Genomic DNA, 19,237 nt, shown 5'->3' on the forward strand with positions numbered 1-19,237 from the left:
CTTTTGGAACTGGACCACCACCCTGCCCACTGTTAGGTTCTAGGATAACCGTGGCCTCCCCATCCCATCCCGCCTGGCTGCCCTGTGGGTGAGGGTGGCAGAGAGTGGCATAAACAAGGGGTCTCGGGGAGAGCCCAAGAGAGGCTGGCTGACTCACCCATCCGTCTGTCTCTCACAGTGCTGTGTTCTTTGCAACCTACCTGACCCTGGCTTGCTGTTCTGGACCCAGGTATGCTAATGGCTTGAGGAAGAATTTGTGGGAATATGAGCAGGATCATGAAAGTTCTGGCCCCAGCCCTGCCTGCCACCAGTGAGCTGTGCACCCCTGAGAGGGCCTCATCCCTCTCTGGGCCTCTGTCGAGCAGGCAGCCCCTCCCTCCTTTACTTCGTGCCTCTGAGGTAGGGAGAAGGGGGATGGAGAAGGGAGCAAATGGGGATGTGGCTGAAGGAAGAGGCTCTGAGGAGTGTGGAGGGAGTTGGTCAGAGACCCCCTCACTGCAGCAGTGACACAGCCCCCACCCCCCACTCTCCCCTGAACTCTGTGGCTTGCCTTGCAGGAGGCATTTCCCCTGGAACCTGATTCTCCTGACCGTCTTTGTAAGTGATCTGGGGTGTGCTGAGGACAGATGCTGAGTGGAGATGGAGAAAGAAGGGAAGCAGGGTAGACTGAGGACCAGGAAGACTGGGCTGGGGATGTCCAATGTGAGGTCCCTGGCATGGGGCACCCCACTTCTTCCACAAACACATTCCATCTTCTCTTTCCAAATGGGCTTAATCTCGCCCCACTCCCCATCCACTGTCTTTTTTCATTGTGAATTTTTTTAAGGGGTTTGCCTGAGGCATTCTAGAGCTATGGTAATGAAGAAGAGTGGAGGGTCTTAGAAGCAGGGAGCAGGGCTGCAGAAGAAAGGCACAGCTGGCACAGAGCCTGAAGCTGGCAGTGGGGACACTCCTTAGCCAGGCCTGACTCCTGAAAGTCAGTATGTGTGGGGGTGACAGAGACAAAGAGTTGAGGGGTACCTGCAAGGGACGGGGACCTGGGCTGGACCTTGAGGGTGCCTGGGCCCCCGCAGTCTGAGTTTGGAGCATTCCTTTACCTTGCTTCTCATTTCAGACCCTGTCCATGGCCTACCTCACTGGGATGTTGTCCAGGTAAAGGGAGCAGGTGGAAGGAGAGGAGGACCGTAGGCCAGGCTTGGAGCCAGGCACTGGCCACACCCAAGGGGCGCTGCCCCACACGCCATACTTCCTGGGAGCATGTAGATGGGGCTGGGGCTCAGGAATGCAGGAGGCTTTGGCCTAGGGTCCTCTCCTTGAGCACTCAGCTGGACAGCAACCCCAAGACCTGGCCTGGTAGATAGGGGGAGGGGAGCAAGGTGGCTCCTCCCAAACTGTAGCTTACAAGCCCCCAGACTCATGACCTGCAGTTACTTGTAAACCACCTCTGGGTCCGGCACAAACCCCTCCCCACTCCCACTCCCACCTCCTCAAGATCCTTCTAATTTGATTTTGAGTCTAAGCCTGTTGGGAGGGGCAGGGCCCAGCAGAAAGGCTGGGGAGGCAGACAGAGGGATCTGGGGAAAGGGCACCAGATTAGGGCCAGGGATCCCAAGACCAGGTCCTGGCAGAAGAGGGGGCCCTGCTAGGAGGGTGGGGGAGACCAGACGCCCTGCCTGGGAGCTGACCCCTCGGCTTGACGGTCCTCAGCTACTACAACACCACCTCCGTGCTGCTGTGCCTGGGCATCACAGCCCTTGTCTGCCTCTCAGTCACCGTCTTCAGCTTCCAGACCAAGGTCAGCTTTGGGGCTTGCAGGCAGGGACCCCCGGCCTGAGGCTGAGCAGGGGAAGGCAGATAGGGTGGGGGGGTTCAGAGCTGGGACCCAGGGCTGGGGAGAGAAGTAAAGGGGTGAGTTGGGTCTGGGGAGAGGGAGACAACCTGGTGAGGGCGAGGAGGGGAAGGAATGCCAGGTTCTTGGAGTGAGCACAAGACTGTGGCCTGCTGTATGCTTGTATGCCTGTATGCCTGTATGCCCATACAGGCTTGGCCCATACAGGCTTGGCTGTGGTTGGGGTCCCAGGAAGGTCAGGCCACTCTGGCAGCTGACCCCCTCCTGTCCCCGCAGTTCGACTTCACCTCCTGCCAGGGCGTGCTCTTCGTGCTTCTCATGACTCTTTTCTTCAGCGGACTCATCCTGGCCATCCTCCTACCCTTCCAATATGTGAGTCTCTGGGTCCCCCGGCAGGACCCACAGGGAGGGAGGGGCCCCACTGGCCCAAGGTGCCGTTCCCTCCCCTGCCCACCAGGGAAGTCCAGGAGCCAAGGCCCCACAGCCTGCCATCCTGTGCGGCCCCTCCTGGCACCTATCACAGGCGTGCTGGCAGTGTAAGCAAACAAGGAGGCTTTTCTTGTCAGGCCTGGGTAGCTGCCGGGCTCCACAAGCCACATCCGGCTTCACTTTTCCCATCCTCCTCTGTGGTGTGGAGGTGAGATTGAGGGTAGGGTGTGGAGCATTTAAACCCTGGGCAGGGAAGGGAGTACTGGGGCTCCATGAGGCCCACCAGACCCAGAGGGGCCTGAGGAAGGGTCTTCTGGGGGCTCCTGTGGGATCAGCCAAGTCCAAAGAGGTAGAATCTAGCTGGCCAGGCAGGCGGGAGGTGGGGCAGTGGGGCATACGCACATCCTTAGAGCATCCACCAGCTGGTGGCCAAATCTCGGCTCTTTTAGAGGTGTCCAGCCTGCCCTGGGGAATTAAACTGAGACTCTGCAGGCACCCGGGCCCCTGCATGTGGAGAAGGGGCAGATTGGGGGCATCGCAGAAAGGCCCTGAGATCTGAATCCTGGGAACCCAAGAGATGAGCTGTTGGACTGCTGTTAGGGGCCCAGTGCTTATACCCCTCACCCCTATAGCCACACATGGTGCATGGTCCCCCACTGCCCTTTTCTAGCAGGGCTGTGAGCAGTAGTCCTCACTTCCCCCTCCCCACCTCCATCCTGCCCAACCCCAGCCTCTGGGCACTTGGCGTCCATTCCAGGATGTCAGGATTGGTGCTGGCATTTCCTTGGCTCTTCCCAGGATCCTGTTGACGAAGGGAGGGGCCAGAGCTGGCCTGGGGGCCCTCTGTGTGTCTAGGATGGGGAGGAGTGTTACAGGAAGGGGCCACAGAACTTCAAAGAACCCTTTATTGATCCTGGTCTGGTTGATGGGATGCCTTTGTTTCCGAGTCTTCTGGAGGAGGGCCCCATGGAGGGCCCTAGTGCGGTGCCTCCAGCAGAGTTTTTCCCACAGTTGGCTGCTCCAGACCTGGAGGGAGACTCAGGGGGCAGAGGGTAGGGAGGTGCTGTTCCAGCCTGTGCAGGCAAGCCCACCATCACAGCTGGCAGAGACTCCAGATGCCCCCCACACACACCCCTGAGGTCAAGTCTTTGTCCCCTTCTTCCTGAGTTCTTTGCCTCCAAGGCACAGCCCAGGAGCGCCCTGACACAAGAACAGACAGATCCTATGCTGGACAGGGATGAACGCACCCTGGGAGGTGGGAGCAGCCTCAAGCAGTCCCAGGCCAGAGGGAGGACAGGGCCCACCGAGAGTCATCTTCATCAGCCCTGAGCCCGGGGCTGTGTGCTGCGGGAAGAAGGACCAGGCTGGCGGGGAGTTCTCCCACCGTTCCCACCAGGATCACTCTTATCCCATGCCGCACTTCACCCACCCTGGGCACCCAGAGAATCAGGGTCCACTGTCAGTCCTGGGGCTCCTGAGGGAGCGCTGGGCGGGGCTACCCCATGTACTCCATTCTCTAGACTGAGCCCTCCTCCCTGCCCCTCTGACTGCTGCCCTTTCTTGTCATCCCTAAGTCCGTTTTTCCTCTGCCGCAGGTGCCCTGGCTCCACGCAGTCTATGCAGCACTGGGAGCGGGTGTGTTTACATTGGTGAGTGTGGTCTGGCTCCTTGGCAGCCGCCTTCCCAGCATCCTGACCATCACCCCAGTCCCCTTCTGCTCCCATCTTCCCCACGGCCCTCCTCCCTGGATCCTTGGGAGCACCTGTGGGTAGGGCTAGGTCCAGCGCTGCGTTTGTTTGTTTGTTCGGGGAATTCAACCTAGTTTCCAGGACAGACCAGCTGACCTGGGCAGGAGGGAAGATTGTAACAGCAGGTTGGAAGCTGTAGACAAAGGCAGAGCTGGGAAGAGGCACCCCTTCCTTCAGGGGAGGGGCAGCAGTGCTTGCGGGGGCGGGAGAGTGGGTGCATCCTGGCCATGTGGACCAAGTTAGTAGTTACCCTCCTAGGGGCAACTGGGGAAGACTTCTTGGAGCTACGGGGATTCTAAGCACCCTGAGAGAGAGACACTGTTAGATTGAGCATGTTCTTTGCTCTTCTCACGAAACTGAAAATGTTGATGATGATGATTATGGTTGGGATAACAGTAACAGCTAATATTTATTGAACACTTGCTTCCCCCCAGCCAGCTCTCCATATGCATTTAATCGTCGTCTTAAGTCTATAAGATAGGTTCTACTGTTAATAAATTAAGATGGGGAGGCTGGTCATGGTGGCTCATGCCTGTAATCCCTGCACTTTGGGAGGCTGAGGAGGGTGGATCACAAGGTCAGGAGATCGAGACCATCCTGGCTAACACAGTGAAACCCCGTCTCTACTAAAAATACAAAAAAAGTAACCAGGCATGGTGGCGGGTGCCTGTAGTCCCAGCTACTCAGGAGGCTGAGGCAGGAGAATGGCGTGAACCCAGGAGGCAGAGCTTGCAGTGAGCTGAGATCGCACCACTGCACTCCAGCCTGGGTGAGAGAGCAAGACTCTGTCTCAAAATAAATAAATTAATTAATTAGTTAAGATGGGGAAACTGAAGCTCAGAGATATCAAATAACATGCCCAAGGTCGCACAGCATCCTAGGAAGTGACGGGGCCAATCTGGGAACCTGGACAGTCTGGTGTGAGTCCCCCTTGGGGTCTGAGGCTAAGTGGGGAGTGGCTGGAAGCAGATGCCCAGGAGATGAGATGACCAGGGACAGACGCCTGCCTGGAGCTGCCCAACACTTGCCTTCTGCTCAGGTGGGCTCCACGCACCCGAATGTGATCGTGTTCCAGGACCCACCCAGGTGGGCAAGCTTGTACTGGTGACATCCTCTTGGGAAGGCATTCAAGGTCAACATTTATTTACAATGGAAGCAGTGACCAGACTCTCCCCTTCCTAGCTGGAACGTTCAGCTCAATACAAGTGGCCAGAGTTGCAGCTTAGTCCAGATTCCAGAGGCTTGTGGGCGACAGGCTGGGGGGGCTGAAATGGGGTACGGAATGGGGAGAGAGCAGTGAGCAGGGGTTTTGGGGGATTTGGATAGGGATCAAGCCTGAGGGGGGGGTGTGGCAGGTTCATCCATGTGTCCTTTCCACAGGTCTTTATAGAGCACATACTGTGTGTGATGTGCAGCGTGGCTGCCCAGATGCACATGGCTCCTCAGCAGGGAGAGTGCAGTGCATGGTGCAGAGTAGCACTCAGCCAGTATTGTAGAATGAATAAATGACCTCCAGGCTTGGAACTGAAGGGCTGGGGTCTAGTGAAACTCCCAGCCCTCTTCTTACAGATGAGAAAACTGAACTCCAGAGAAATGGAATTATTTGTCCGTGGTTTCCCGGCAAGATAATGGGTCGATGTGGCCTTGATCAAGACTAAAGTGTCAGCTTATTCCAGGCTACCTAGGACTTCCCCAGTTTCAGCACTGAAAGCCCCACTTCTTGAGGAGCCCTTAAATCCTGGGCAAACTGGGAGCCTGGTCACCTGAAGAGACTAACTTTTCTCAGACCCCGCACCATGCTCTTCCCTCCAGGCAATACTTCCTAAAGAAAGATTTCAAAGGATGTGGTGGGGAATTGGATTAGGAGAGAAAGAGGAGGGCCACATTCGGGAGAGCTAGTCTGGGCAACAGCACCTGGAGGCCCTAGAGGGAGGCATTTGCAGGGGACAGAAGAGGGGTCAAGCCAGGGCAGACAGGCTGGTGATGTTGGAGGCAAGGAGCACCCATGGGGGCCGGCCAGGGAGTTTACTTGGCTTCCCGTGGATCAGGTCACAGTGAGTGTGTGAACCACCTGAGGGAGCCATGCATGCAAGTAAGGCTGGGTGAATAGTAATCCCTTAAATTTGTTTGATAAGCCCTAGTGCTATTAAAATAATAGCAATAGTCCCCACCCTCTGCTCTACCCTTTATGTTTTACAAAGCACTTTCACACCTGTTACCTCCCTGCATCTCCACCACAGTCTGGCCAGGGAGTGGGGGCAGGCAGCCCTGGTGCTGTAAGACTCACTTTCCACATCTGAAGCCCTAGGTGTTAAGGGGCTGGCACAGAGTCTTTTTTTTTTTTTTTTTTTTAACGGAATCTTGCTCTGTCACCCAGGCTGGAGTGCAGCGGCGCGATCTCAGCTCACTGCAAGCTCTACCTCCCGGGTTCATGCAATTCTCCTGCCTCAGCCTCCCGAGTAACTGGGACTACAGGCACTCACCACCACGCCCAGCTAATTTTTTGTATTTTTAGTGGAGACAGGGTTTCACCGTGTTAGCCAGGATGGTCTTGATCTCCTGACCTCGTGATCCACCCTCCTCAGCCTCCCAAAGTGCTGGGATAACAGGTGTGAACCACGGTGCCCGACCATTCTCTCTTGATCCTCTTAAACACACTCTCATCCAGGTTTCAGGGACCTCCGTGTAGCTAAATCCAGGGACCCAAACTCAGTCCTAATATTGATGGACTCCCAGAAGTATTGGATACAACCGTTCCTTCCCTCCACCACCCTCCCCAAAGCATCTTCGTCCCTTGGTGTCCAGGCCACCAACCGCCCAGGCTTTTCTACAGCCCTCTTGATCCTGCAAAGGGCCAACTCTTCTCTTTCTACCCTGCTCCCTCAGGGCCTCAGGCAGCCTCAAAGCTTTGAATGCGATATTTTATGATGATTACTCTAACATTTACATCTCTAGCCTGGATCTCTCTCTCTTGAATTCCAGACTAGAATTTCTGGTTGCCTAATGAGGGTCTGCATGAGGAAGGCTCATAGGCACCTCGGACTTCACATGAATAAAACCAAGCTCCTGCCCCTTCCCCGGGATGCCTGCTTTTCCCAAAGCCTTCCCCATCTTCCTGTAACTCAGAACAAATGCTTTGGTGACACCTTCCACTCCTCCCCTCTCCTCATCCCCCACATCACACCCCAGATCAATGCTGTGGCCCCTACGCCTATCCAGAATCTGACAACTTATCTCTACCCTCATGGCTACTCCCTGTCCCAGCCCCCATAGCCTCCAGCCTGGGTTGATTATTGCCATGGCCTCCTGCAGGCTGCCGCTATGCCCTGTGTCTATGCGGGGCACAGCAGCTGGAGTGTTAGGTACCCTTGTTCCTCTGTTGAGCATCCCGCAATCGCTTCCCACAGCCTGCAGGCCCTCTCTGACCTCCCCACTCTCCTCTGCTGTAGCCACACTGGCTTCGTGCTGCGTGATCATGGCGGGCTCTCTCCAAACCCAGGGCCTCTGCACCTGCCTCTGTCTGTTCTTAGGGACTGCTCATAGTCCTCTCTCCCATCCTTCAAGTGTGTGCAGCTCTGTCCCTCCCTCTTCCTCCCTACTCTATTTCCCTCTCTCTGTAGTGCATCTCATTCTGACACACTGTCTGTTTTTCTTGATGTATTGCTCATTGTCTGTCTCCCTCCAGCAGAATCTAAGTTCCTTAAGGGCAGGGATTGTAGTCTGGCTTGTTCATCACTGCAGCCCCCATGCCCAGAACAGGGACTGGTACATAGTACGTGCCCAGGAGATGTTTGTGGCATGAACGGATCCCCAAGAGGTGTGGCAGGGGCCAGGGCCAGGCCCACAGAGGTACAATCAGAGCAAGGCAGAGAACCCACAGGCTGTGTGGTTGAATTCAGCACTGCCCATCAGTCTTCTGTGAGTCACAGGAGAGGGGGAACTGCAGTGCCAATTATCTTATTAGGAGATCAACACTTCAAAGGTCCCTGGTCGGGATCATCCTGCAGGTTATAGAAACAACAATGGAGAGCACAGGGCCAGTTCCCCTGGCTCCATCCCCTGCCCATGTTCATCTGCAGCTCCCCTGGGGCCCATGGGGCAGGGGAATGTTGATGAGAGGGGCTTTGAGACTCATTCCCTTTCCCTCCTCTCAGTTTCAGGTAGATGAAGGCCCTCAGAGGCCCAGCCCCATAACTAAATCCCTTTACCCTCCCATTAACTCGAACTCAGGAACATGCTGACCTCGTCCTGACCCTCAGGCCTGCAGACTGTGTGGTCCCCTATCTCCAGTGTGTCCCATAACCAGCACCCAGCACCCCCTAGTCTCTCATCTGCCCATCCTGCCATCTCCCACCATACCCTTTGGGGAATTCTCAGCACAGTGGGGGCCACTCCCAGCCCTATAGCCGAGCAGAGCTGCACACTACACACTGCATGCAGGCGTCCCTGCCACGTGTGCTGCCTTGAGGAGACTGTGCGAGAGTAGGGTGAAAAGAAGTGGAGGAGGAGGCCCCAGACCCCGAGGGAGACCCGCCCCTCAACTCCCACCAACCTGAGCTTTGGAAGCGCTGTGAGAATCCAGCTTCGAGAATCCAGTTTCTCTCCCAGAAACATCAGCACCTCCCTTGAGATTCTGCCATCTTTGAGGGCAGGGCCGCCCAGTGGAGGGGGCAGCACCTGAGGGGATGGCAGGCAAGGTTTCTCAGGGCTCTGGTCCAGCTTTGAGGAACAGGACCCTCCTAGGCCTCACCCATGTCAGCCTTAGTACATTCTCAGGGAGCCTTGGGTTTTTGGCCTCACCCCTACCCCAGACCCCTCACTGGATGCCAGAACCCAAATATGCCAGTAGAAGTGGGTGAGCCAGCTGAACAGCCCTGACCTCAGAGTGGCCGAATCCTCCCATTCCCCCTACTGCCCTCTCTTTGGGTGCTTTTCTGTAGAAACTCATGGAAAGTCACACAGGGAGCATGAGGGTCAGGCCGGGCTGGCGTGATGGGGCAGGGAATGAGGTGGGGTCACATGCCTACAGCTGGCTTCTAGCCGCAGCTGAGACTCCAGGGCCCACGGGACTTGAGACACGTTGCCGCATCTCAGAGTTGGTCCTTCCTTGGGGAAGCTAAGGTCTCTGAGCCCCCTAAATCGAGAGCCCAAGTCCCAGAGTCCTCGGGAAGGAATGAGGCATAGGACATTAGAAATTAGGTGATGGGCCCAGTGGGAATAGACCTCTTCACTCCCTGCCCAGCCTGGCCGATTTGAGGACCTTGGGAACCACTGACAGTTGCTAAGAAACATCACAGTTGTCGTGCTTTAAGGAAGATTAGTGAGAAGCTGAGTGGACAGACCAGAGGCTGGGAGACCATTTAGGAGGTCACTGCAGTGTCCCAGAGCTGGGGTGGGTGGGGGCAGGGAGACTGTGCATGGTCAGTACTGGATGCTGCAAGCCTAATGGCATTTGGATGAACAGAGCTGGGATAGGAAGATGCTCAGTAGGGGTGCTGGACCTCCAGTTCTGATGTTGACCACTATGGAGAGACATAGAGCTATCTGTCCTCAGTCTCTGGAAGGAAAGCAGGGCTGAGACCTCAGAGCTGACAGGGAACTGCCTGAGGCACCTGCTGCTGAAGCTGAGCATGCGCTGAAGCCAAGACAGCACTTCCAGAGAGAGAGACACACACTCACATTCACGCATATACACACATGGACATACACATTCTCACATAAACTCACATATACACACACACATACCCACATGCACACATACATACACACTCATATACACACATCTACCCACATGCACATACACACAGTCACATGGATACTTATACACACATACACATATACGCACATGCACATACACACATACACATGCACATATACATACATGCACATACACATGCACACACACATGCACTCACAGGCAAACAGACATACACATGCATATATACACACGCACATGTGCTCACAGGCACACAGACACGCATGCATGCACATACACTCACATGCACACATAGACACACATACACATGCGCATATACACATTCACATATATGCACACATACACACACTCGCATATACACATAGTCACATGCACACATATGCACACATGCACATACACACATGCACACATGCACATACATACACACATGCACACATATATACATACACATATACACATGCACTCATGCACACACATACGCACATACACACATTCACACACATGTGCACAGACACATGCACGTACACACATACACTCACATGCACACATATACACACACTCATGCACACATATACACACATGCACATACACACATGCACAGACACACATGCACACATGCACATACATACACACATGCACACATATACACATACACATATACACATGCACTCATGCACACACATATGCACATACACACATTCACACACATGTGCACAGACACATGCATGTACACACATACACTCACATGCACACATATACACACATACACTCATGCACACATATACACACATGCACATACACTCATACACACACTTGCACACATATACACGCGCATATATGCGCACACACACATGTACATACACACACGCGTACATACATGCACACATGCGCACACATACATATACACATATACACATGCACATACACACGCACATACACATGTGCACACATGCACACATATACACACATACATATACACATACACACACATGCACTCATGCACACAGACATACACATATACACGCACACACATGCACACAAATACACGCACCTATACACATGCACATACACTCACCTATACACACACATGCACACACATACACTCACATGCACACATACATACATGCACATATACACACACATGCACATACACATATACACACATACACTCACCTGCACACATATACACATGCACACTCACGCACACATATACACACAAACACACGCACACATACAAACATGCACACACACATTCGTATGTACACATATGCACACATACGCACATATATACGCATGCACATACACTCGTACACACTCACATGCACACATATACACAAACATACACATATACACACATGCACACATATGCACTCACATGCACACATACACACATACACATGCACACATACACATGCGCACATATGCACTCACATGCACACATACACACATACGCACACATGCACATATGCACATATATACACAAGAACATACATACACTCATATACACACTCATATGCACACATATACATATACACATGCACACACGTGCTCGCATATACACACATGCGCATATACACACATGCACATACATACACTCATACACATGCACACATGCACATATACACATGCACACACATTCACTCACATGCACGTAGACATACACATATACACACATGCACATACACATGCACACATGCACACATACACATATACACACACATATACACACATGCACATGCATACACTCACATGCACACATATACACACACATATACCCACATACACTTATATATATACACTCACACACATGCACACACGTACACACAGACACGTGCACACTCACACTCACACACACATATATACACATACGCACACATATACATACATACATACACAAGTATATACACAGGCACACACATACCCACACGCGTGTGCACACATACACACACCATGACCAGTCTGGGCCAGACCCACAGTGTCCAAGGGATTTAAGAAAAATACGCCCGTCTACCTGAACCCCTCACCCTGCTTTTCTAGTGGGACGGCAATATATGCTCTACCTTCCTCACAATTAGGAAAACACTTCGAAAAGTTAAAATGGCCACACAAATCCAAGGCTGAGGCATGACTTTTAGACTTATCTTCGTTCCATTCAGAGCCTAGAGGCCCTTTTCCCTCAATGCATTACGTGAAGCTGAAGGAGCCAGTGAGAACCTTCTCTGTTAGGTCACCCACCCTCTGCCGCTGAAACAGTCCCAGTGCCTTCCCTGAGGCCTCCTCGCACCCCCTCCCCACACCTCACCCAGACAACCTGGAAGTGGCGTGGGTTCCTCCTGAGGTGGGCGGACTGATCAGTGATTGCTCCTTCAGGGGAGAATGTGCAGGCCCCTCCTGAGGCCTGCCTGTCTCACTCCTGAGGCACTCATCCCCCAGCCCACACTCTGCTCAAACCTGACAGGAGGAGGTGGAGAAGCCCTGGGGTGGCGGACTGAGGGAGGGGAGGCAGAGGCAGCTCCACACCTGCCTGGGGGCAGAAAGGAACTTCTGCTTCCGTATCCAGGACCTGGTTCTTCAGAGCAGAGCCAGGAAGAGGCACTGGCAGGGCCAGTAGGTGTGTGGAGTGGGGAGGGGGCTCTGCAGCTGGCCAGTGCCCCCCACCAAGTCACATTCAAGGCCTCGCTGCTCCTCTTACCATTCTGTGACCTTGGGCAAAACGACTTGACCGCTCTGCCTCACCGGCCTCGTCTTTAAAATAGGGCTCACCCGCCTGTCTCAGCAGGCTGTTGTAATGGATGAATAGGGTAACAAATGAAGGAAAAACAGCCTCCTCACACTTGGAACATGGCAATTCTCAATCGATGACAGCTTTTACTCTTATGGTAAATGATAACCTTATCATTTAGATCACCAGATTTAGCCTGGCTTCAAAATCTGGTAATCTAAATGACAAGGTTATCATTCACTATAAGTCTCAAAGCCCTTCTCCGCCACATTCTAGCTGTGTGGACTCCAAGTTACGTAATGTCTTTGTACCTCAGTTTCTTTAGCTGTAAAATGGGGACAAGAACAGTAACTCCCTCATAGGTGGCTGTGACTTGGATGCATTCATATATGTAAAGCACTTAGTGCCTGGTGTGTGGTCAGTGATCAGTAACTCTTACCTGTTAGTAAGTTACCTAAGGTCTGAGCCAAGATTTGAACCCAGGTTTGTGGGACTCCCCAGCCTATGATCTTAAGCACTGTATTATACTGGACTCATGCCCTTTCTGGTATGACCACATATGGTTCTTTCATGCAAAATATTTTATTCCACTTACTGCGACAGGCTATTGAAGCCTACCTTGTCTCCTGGTTCCTTTCTTTCTTTTTTTTTTTTTTTTTGAGACGGAGTCTCACTCTGTTGCCCAGGCTGGAGTGCAGTGGCATGATCTTGGCTCACTGCAACCTCCACCTCCCTGAGTTCAAGCGATTCTCCTCCCTTAGCCTCCCAAGTAGCTGGGATTACAGGTGCCCACCACCACGCCCAGCTAATTTTTGTATTTTTAGTAGAGACAGGGTTTCCTCATGTTGGCCAGGCTAGTCTCGAACTCCTGCCCTCAGGCGATCTGCCCACCTTGGTCTCCCAGAGTGCTGGGATTACTGGCGTGAACCACTGCACCTGGCCTACTTTTTAAAAAGTTGATAGATAATCGTGTGTCATTAATGCACTTTCATACACTACCCACCTTTCACCCTGGGCCAGGCTTTCTGATTCGAATGCCTGCCAGACCCTGTTCTTTTGGTGGCCCTCCTGGGGGTGCAAATGTTGTCTATGCCATCTAAATTTTTGACACCCAGGTCAATGAAGAGAAATATCTTCTATTGGTATCAGGCAAGAAATGGGTCCCAGATCTCCACTCAATGGTCTCTCTTCCCTCCCTCACCCCCTCACACTCCCCTGCAGCCCAGCCGGTGCACCTGGACATATGGCTGGTAGTCTCTTCTCCAAAGACTCCCCAAAGCCCAAGCTCACCCTCTAGCTGTCCCTGGGCTGTGTGACATGGGCAAGTCACTTACACTGTCTCTGCCTCAGTGTCCTCAGCAAATGATGGAGCTGATAGTGAGACACCTGCTGCAGAGGCTTATGGTGAGAATTGAGTGAAAGAGTTCATGAACTCTTCTTTTGTGCTATTTTAACCCTTCTATTTTAAACTTCTAATTATATAATATGTGAATACATTTATTCACATATTTCACTTTTGGAAAATCTTAAATATAGAAAAAAGCAAATGTCATTTTGATCGTGTCCCTCACTTCTTTCCCCAGCAGGAACCATGAATTATCTCTCCTTCCAGACCTTTCTTTGTGCATTTCATAGATATTTGCTATGTTGGCTCCTCTGACATGTATAGTTTTATGGGATCATACGATATGGATTTTTCGCAACTTGCTTTTTTCTCACAGTAGCGTCTGTCACAGATGTTTCCACCTCAGCACTGCTGCCCAGAGTTTATTTAACCACCCCCGTGTTGGTAGAGTTTGGGTTGTTTCAGCATCTCACTGTTAGAACCAATGCTGCAAACAACAGCCTGGGGGTTGCCTCCACACGCCGTCACACTGGCATTTCTGCAGGACAGACACAGTCCACGTGTCACTGTTTAAGCTGATTCAACACATTGCAACCCCAGCTTTTTGTATTCAGTGCCTGCCTGCGGGTGGCTCTGAGCTGGCCTTTCCATGGCATGCACTGCCCAGAGCCCCTCAGTGTCACCTCTGGGGCCACATTCAGGGAGGACAACAGACATAAGCCTGGGCCCCAGATACGGCAGGGTCAGGTCAAATGTGTGGCTGGGGCCCCCGGCGAGGTTTAGCGCTGGCCAGTAAGGTGAGGCAGGGAAGTTTCCCCTCTGCACATGCTCCCTCCCTCCCTGCAAGCCCACTCCTCCCCCATCTCCACCAGTGTAGGAGACGACACTTGAGAAGCAGCCATCAGCAAATCACTCAGCTCTCAGACTCCTTTCCTCATGTGTAAGACCGTGAGGACGTCCACCTCCCAGGGCAAATGGGGAGAGGGAGATGAGAGATCAAGTGTTGGTCTAGGGAAAGACTCTTCAGATGTAAATTAATAGCATCCTTGTCCCTGGGGGCCTCCTGCCCCATCCCAAGTGCTCCTCCTGCAGAGTCTCCTGTTCAGCTGGCCACTAACTCAAGTACCTGCCCTCCTTTTAGGGGTTTGCAGTCAACTCGGTTGCTAGCTCTTAGCCAAGATCCTAGCTACCCACTAAGATGTTAACTATAACCAAGATAACTGCTCTCAACCAAGACATTAGTTAACAATGCTTTCCATCTCCAAGGAGACAGCAGCAGATGACTTCCCCTGTAAATGAATGCACTGCCATGCAGACTCTCTCTGATCATGTCTTTTGCCCTCGTTAGACTGTCAGTTCTATGAGGGCAAGTTCTCTGGAACATAGTAGGTGCTCAGCAAATATTGTTGGGAATAAATGAATGAAAAGACTTTGGTTGACTCCCAGGCATGAGGTGGCAGTGATGGGTCATACTGGGCAGTGGGGTTGAAATTTGAAGCAGGCCATCCCAGAGAACGCCACATAGATAAGCATCTGTGTGCATGGACCAAGGGCTGGGGCAGAAATCATTTCATTCCTCCTCTCTCCAAGAGAAAAGCCAGCTGGCTGCTCTAGGGGGTCTCCTGCATGAGTGCTTCTCAGAAGGGCCACCCCCAAAGCTGGACAGATCCAAGCCTTCCAAGTTAAGAGACTTAATTTCATTAGCTCACCCAGGAGTGACCAGGCTCTGAGAAATCAACCAAGCAAGCTACTGATGGATCAGCCAGGTCAGCAGTTTATGAACTGATGCTGGCAGCTGTGACCGCCAAGTGGCCAAAGCCTTTGCACTGGGCCTTCTGCCTGCTCATTCTCTCTGCAGAAGGAAAATGTGCTTGGGAATCCAAATCAAACACAGAAGGAGCAGAGCGGAATGGAGAGAAATCATACTCAAAAATACAAATAGTGGATGCCACATACACTGTCATAAATCTACCCTCAAAACCACACCGTGGTGTGGGCGTTGCTACTATCCCATTTTGTAGACGAGGACACTGAGGTCAAGTGGATGACTTGGCTACTGAGCAATGGAGCCGGGTCTCAAACCCAGGCATTTCAACTCCTGTTCCTGTCTGGAGTGCCCTTTCCTCAGTGCCACTGAGCTCAGGAGCCTGACACATCCTGCACAGGGCTCCTCTCAGCTCTGGCCATGGCTCCCCATTTTCGCTCTGTTAAGGCCACTGACCTCCCCAAGGAACAGTGCTGCCTCCCTGATGAGACGCAAGAGACACCTGAGTCTCATCAGCAGTGTGTGCACGTCCTCAAGAGGGCACCTCTCCTTCTGCAGATAATAACAACAAAACCACATTAATATAATAGCAAGCATTCATTAAGTGCTTACCATGTGTCAGGCACTGTGCCAGGCCCCTTGCATGCATTATCTCATTCTCACAACAACCTCAGGAGGCAGGCACGCTCATCTCCTTTTTACACATAGGGACTCACAGGCCCAAAGAGATTAAATGCTCTGCCCAGCCAGGTCCTACAGCTAATGAGTGGTAGAGCAGAGCCTGCAGTCCAAGTGGATCTGACTTTCAAGCCTGTGCTCGTAATTGCCCCCACCTCCCCAACTTTGAGGGTGGCCCTGCCTCAATGTCCTGTGTGCTGGAATTGCTCCCTGTTGGAGCCCTGGCCTCTTGGGCATGGGGGCGCATTGCACCGGAGCTGGGATTCAACTAGGATTCTACAGGGCTGCATCTATAGCAACTCTAAAGTCTGGGTCTTAGGAGTCAAGGAGTCCATGGCGGGTGAAGGAAAGGGAACTGGGCATGACCCCTGCCTACCGAGCAGAATGCAAGCTGCAAGGGCAGGCCCCAACCCCTTCCTCCTCTATCTACTTCTTCCATAGTTCCTGCCTGGCCGAGTTCTCCGCTCTTCACACAACACCAGTCAGGCCTCCCAGGCTTCCCTAGGCCTTCCTAGCTAGCAAACTCCTACTTAAGCCTCAGGTGAAATGTCACCTCTCCTGGGTCACCTTCCTCTGGCCCAATCAGTAGCTCCTTCCTTCACAGTCCTAATTGTGCATTTCGTGGATTTTCTTGTAATGACCTGTAAGTGTCCCCCATGACGCTGTGAGCTTCCCCAAGGCAGGCATGGCTTTGTGTTTCTTGTCTCTTCCACTCTCAGCAAGTCCCTGTCATGCAGCTGTCGCCCCATACATATTTATTGTATAATGAATGAGTTTCAGAGGACCCAGGGAACATGCCTTTCATACACAAGTGACCGAAGAGCCCAGTTAACAAGAATGTGAATCAATGTAAAAGAATTCCAATCCCGGGCCAGGCATGGTGGCTCACGCCTGTAATCCCAGCACTTTGGGAGGCCGAGGCGGGCAGATTACCTGAGGTCGGGAGTTCGGGACCAGCCTGGCCAACATGGAGAAACCCCGTCTCTACTAAAAATACAAAATTAGCTGGGTGTGGTGGTGCATGCCGGCAATCCTAGCTCCTCGGGAGGCTGAGGCAGGAGAATCGCTTGAACCCAGGAGGCGGAGGTTGCAGTGAGCCAAGATCTCACCATTGCACTCCAGCCTGGGCAACAAGAGTGAAACTCTGTCTCAAAAAACAAAACAAAACAAAACAAAAAACAAAAAAAACCCCAATTCCAATCCTACGTGGATCAGTGCTTCATCACCTTTGAGATTCTGGTGGACATTTTGGCCTCTTTCTCCAGAAAAGCGCACCACGCCTGCCAAATTTCATATTCTACTTCTCAAGGGTTCTGCTCCCTAGGCTTGGAGCCCAGAGGAAAGCTACGTGGGGAGGGGTAGGAGCCACTGTATACAGTGGGCAGGCCTGGCAGGGGCAGCGGGGTGGCACAGTGCTGTCTCAAAGGGAATCTGGTCCTAGTCCATTAGGCCAAGCAGGTCCCCAGGGAGAAGCCTGCTTCCTGGGAGGAAAGGCATTAACCCCAGGTGCTGTTAGTAGCAGGGCAGAATGGTTACACCTGGGGCTCTGGAGCTGGACTGCTCGGGTTCAAATCTTGGCTTTGCCACCTTCCAGCTGTGTAACCTTTGGCTAATATTTAAGGTCTCTGGGCCTCACTTCCTGTAGGAAGAATCTGATTCTTACTGGATGGGGATGTCGGTATAGCACTGATGGGCTGATGTCAGTACAGCACAAGTGCTTGGGCCCTGCTTGTACCTGAAGCATTCGCCTTCCTCTGAGAGCAGGGTCCTGAGGGAATGGCCAAGAAGTCTAGGCCTCAGCTTGAAGGTCCCCTCCCCCAGGAAGCCTTCCCTAACTCCCTGACACACTCACATAGGTGAGGCTCCTTGTTATCAGCCCCACCGCTGCCTGGAACCTTGTTATACTCATCATCCTAACAATTCCTCTAGACTCGAAGCTCTGTGAGGACAGGGACCCTGGCTGTCTTGTTCTCTGCTGTATCCCTGTGCCTGGCACATAGCAGAGGCTCAGTAAATAGCTGCTGAACAGAATTAGGGATAGAAGGTGTCTCAGGAGGGCCACTGGGCAGCCAGGCAGCAGGTGAGGGTAATAAAATTGGGGGTGGGGCTGAGGGGGGCACCAGGGCTGCCATAGTCAGTGTCACACTGCCTGGGCCTCTGACCCCTCTCTCTCTCCTCACTTCTCCCAGTTCCTGGCACTTGACACCCAGTTGCTGATGGGTAACCGACGCCACTCGCTGAGCCCTGAGGAGTATATTTTTGGAGCCCTCAACATTTACCTAGACATCATCTATATCTTCACCTTCTTCCTGCAGCTTTTTGGCACTAACCGGGAATGAGGAGCCCTCCCCGCCCCACCGTCCTCCAGAGAATGCACCCCTCTTGGTTCCCTGTCCCTCCCCTGCGCCCCTACAAGACCAGATATAAAACTAGCTGCCAACCCAGGCTGTGGCCAGGCCACTGTCTACCCCAGCCCAGCCCAGCCCTCTGCCGCTTGTACATACGCCATGGGGACCCTGAGGAACCGAGGCCATGTCAATCCCCGTGCCGCCCTGTTCCCCCCGTTACATCTTCCAAACTGGGACGGTCAAGGCTGAAGGCTCCTCTGGGTTTGAGGGCCTAAGGGACAGCGGGGAGAAGCCTAGCAGGATTTCAAATGCGGGAGTGAGACCCAGGAAGCCCAGCGGAGCCCTGACCCCCCACCACAATTCCTCCTAGGGCTGCACAACCATGTGGCCTTGGGTCCTGCGTCCAGTCTGTGTCCTCCTGTCTTTCTCGTGCAGGACAGGCATTGACACTTTGTAAGAAAGGGGGTGGGGGACGTAGCTGGGCGGGTGGAGTGAGTGGGCAGGACGGCTGTCCCAGGCTGCCCATCTTCTCTTGGCTCTGGGACCAGCAGCTTGTTCTAGGGGTTTGAAGCCTGTGCTGTCTGCTGCTTGCTGTGAACGGCCCTCCCAGGTCATGACAGAGCACTGTTGGGGCAGG

The 19,237-nt window shown here is 53.0% G+C and overlaps 1 protein-coding gene across 2 annotated transcripts in view; it reads left to right on the top strand.

Annotated features, from left to right (window-relative positions):
* The window catches only part of FAIM2 (Fas apoptotic inhibitory molecule 2), a 31,556-nt gene extending 12,860 nt beyond the window's left edge, over positions 1–18,696 (top strand). For both annotated transcript variants that reach the window (XM_011964725.1, XM_011964730.1), the window contains 7 exons: positions 179–229; positions 558–597; positions 1,115–1,152; positions 1,708–1,795; positions 2,126–2,221; positions 3,874–3,927; positions 18,442–18,696. In XM_011964725.1, coding sequence (XP_011820115.1) covers positions 179–229; positions 558–597; positions 1,115–1,152; positions 1,708–1,795; positions 2,126–2,221; positions 3,874–3,927; positions 18,442–18,591 — 517 coding nt within the window. In that variant the 3' untranslated portion in view covers positions 18,592–18,696. The remainder of the gene's footprint in view (positions 1–178; positions 230–557; positions 598–1,114; positions 1,153–1,707; positions 1,796–2,125; positions 2,222–3,873; positions 3,928–18,441) is intronic.
* The last annotated feature ends 541 nt before the right edge of the window (positions 18,697–19,237 follow it).

This window comes from Mandrillus leucophaeus, unplaced genomic scaffold, assembly GCF_000951045.1.
Source record: "Mandrillus leucophaeus isolate KB7577 unplaced genomic scaffold, Mleu.le_1.0 Scaffold118, whole genome shotgun sequence".
Classification (NCBI taxonomy): domain Eukaryota; kingdom Metazoa; phylum Chordata; class Mammalia; order Primates; family Cercopithecidae; genus Mandrillus; species Mandrillus leucophaeus.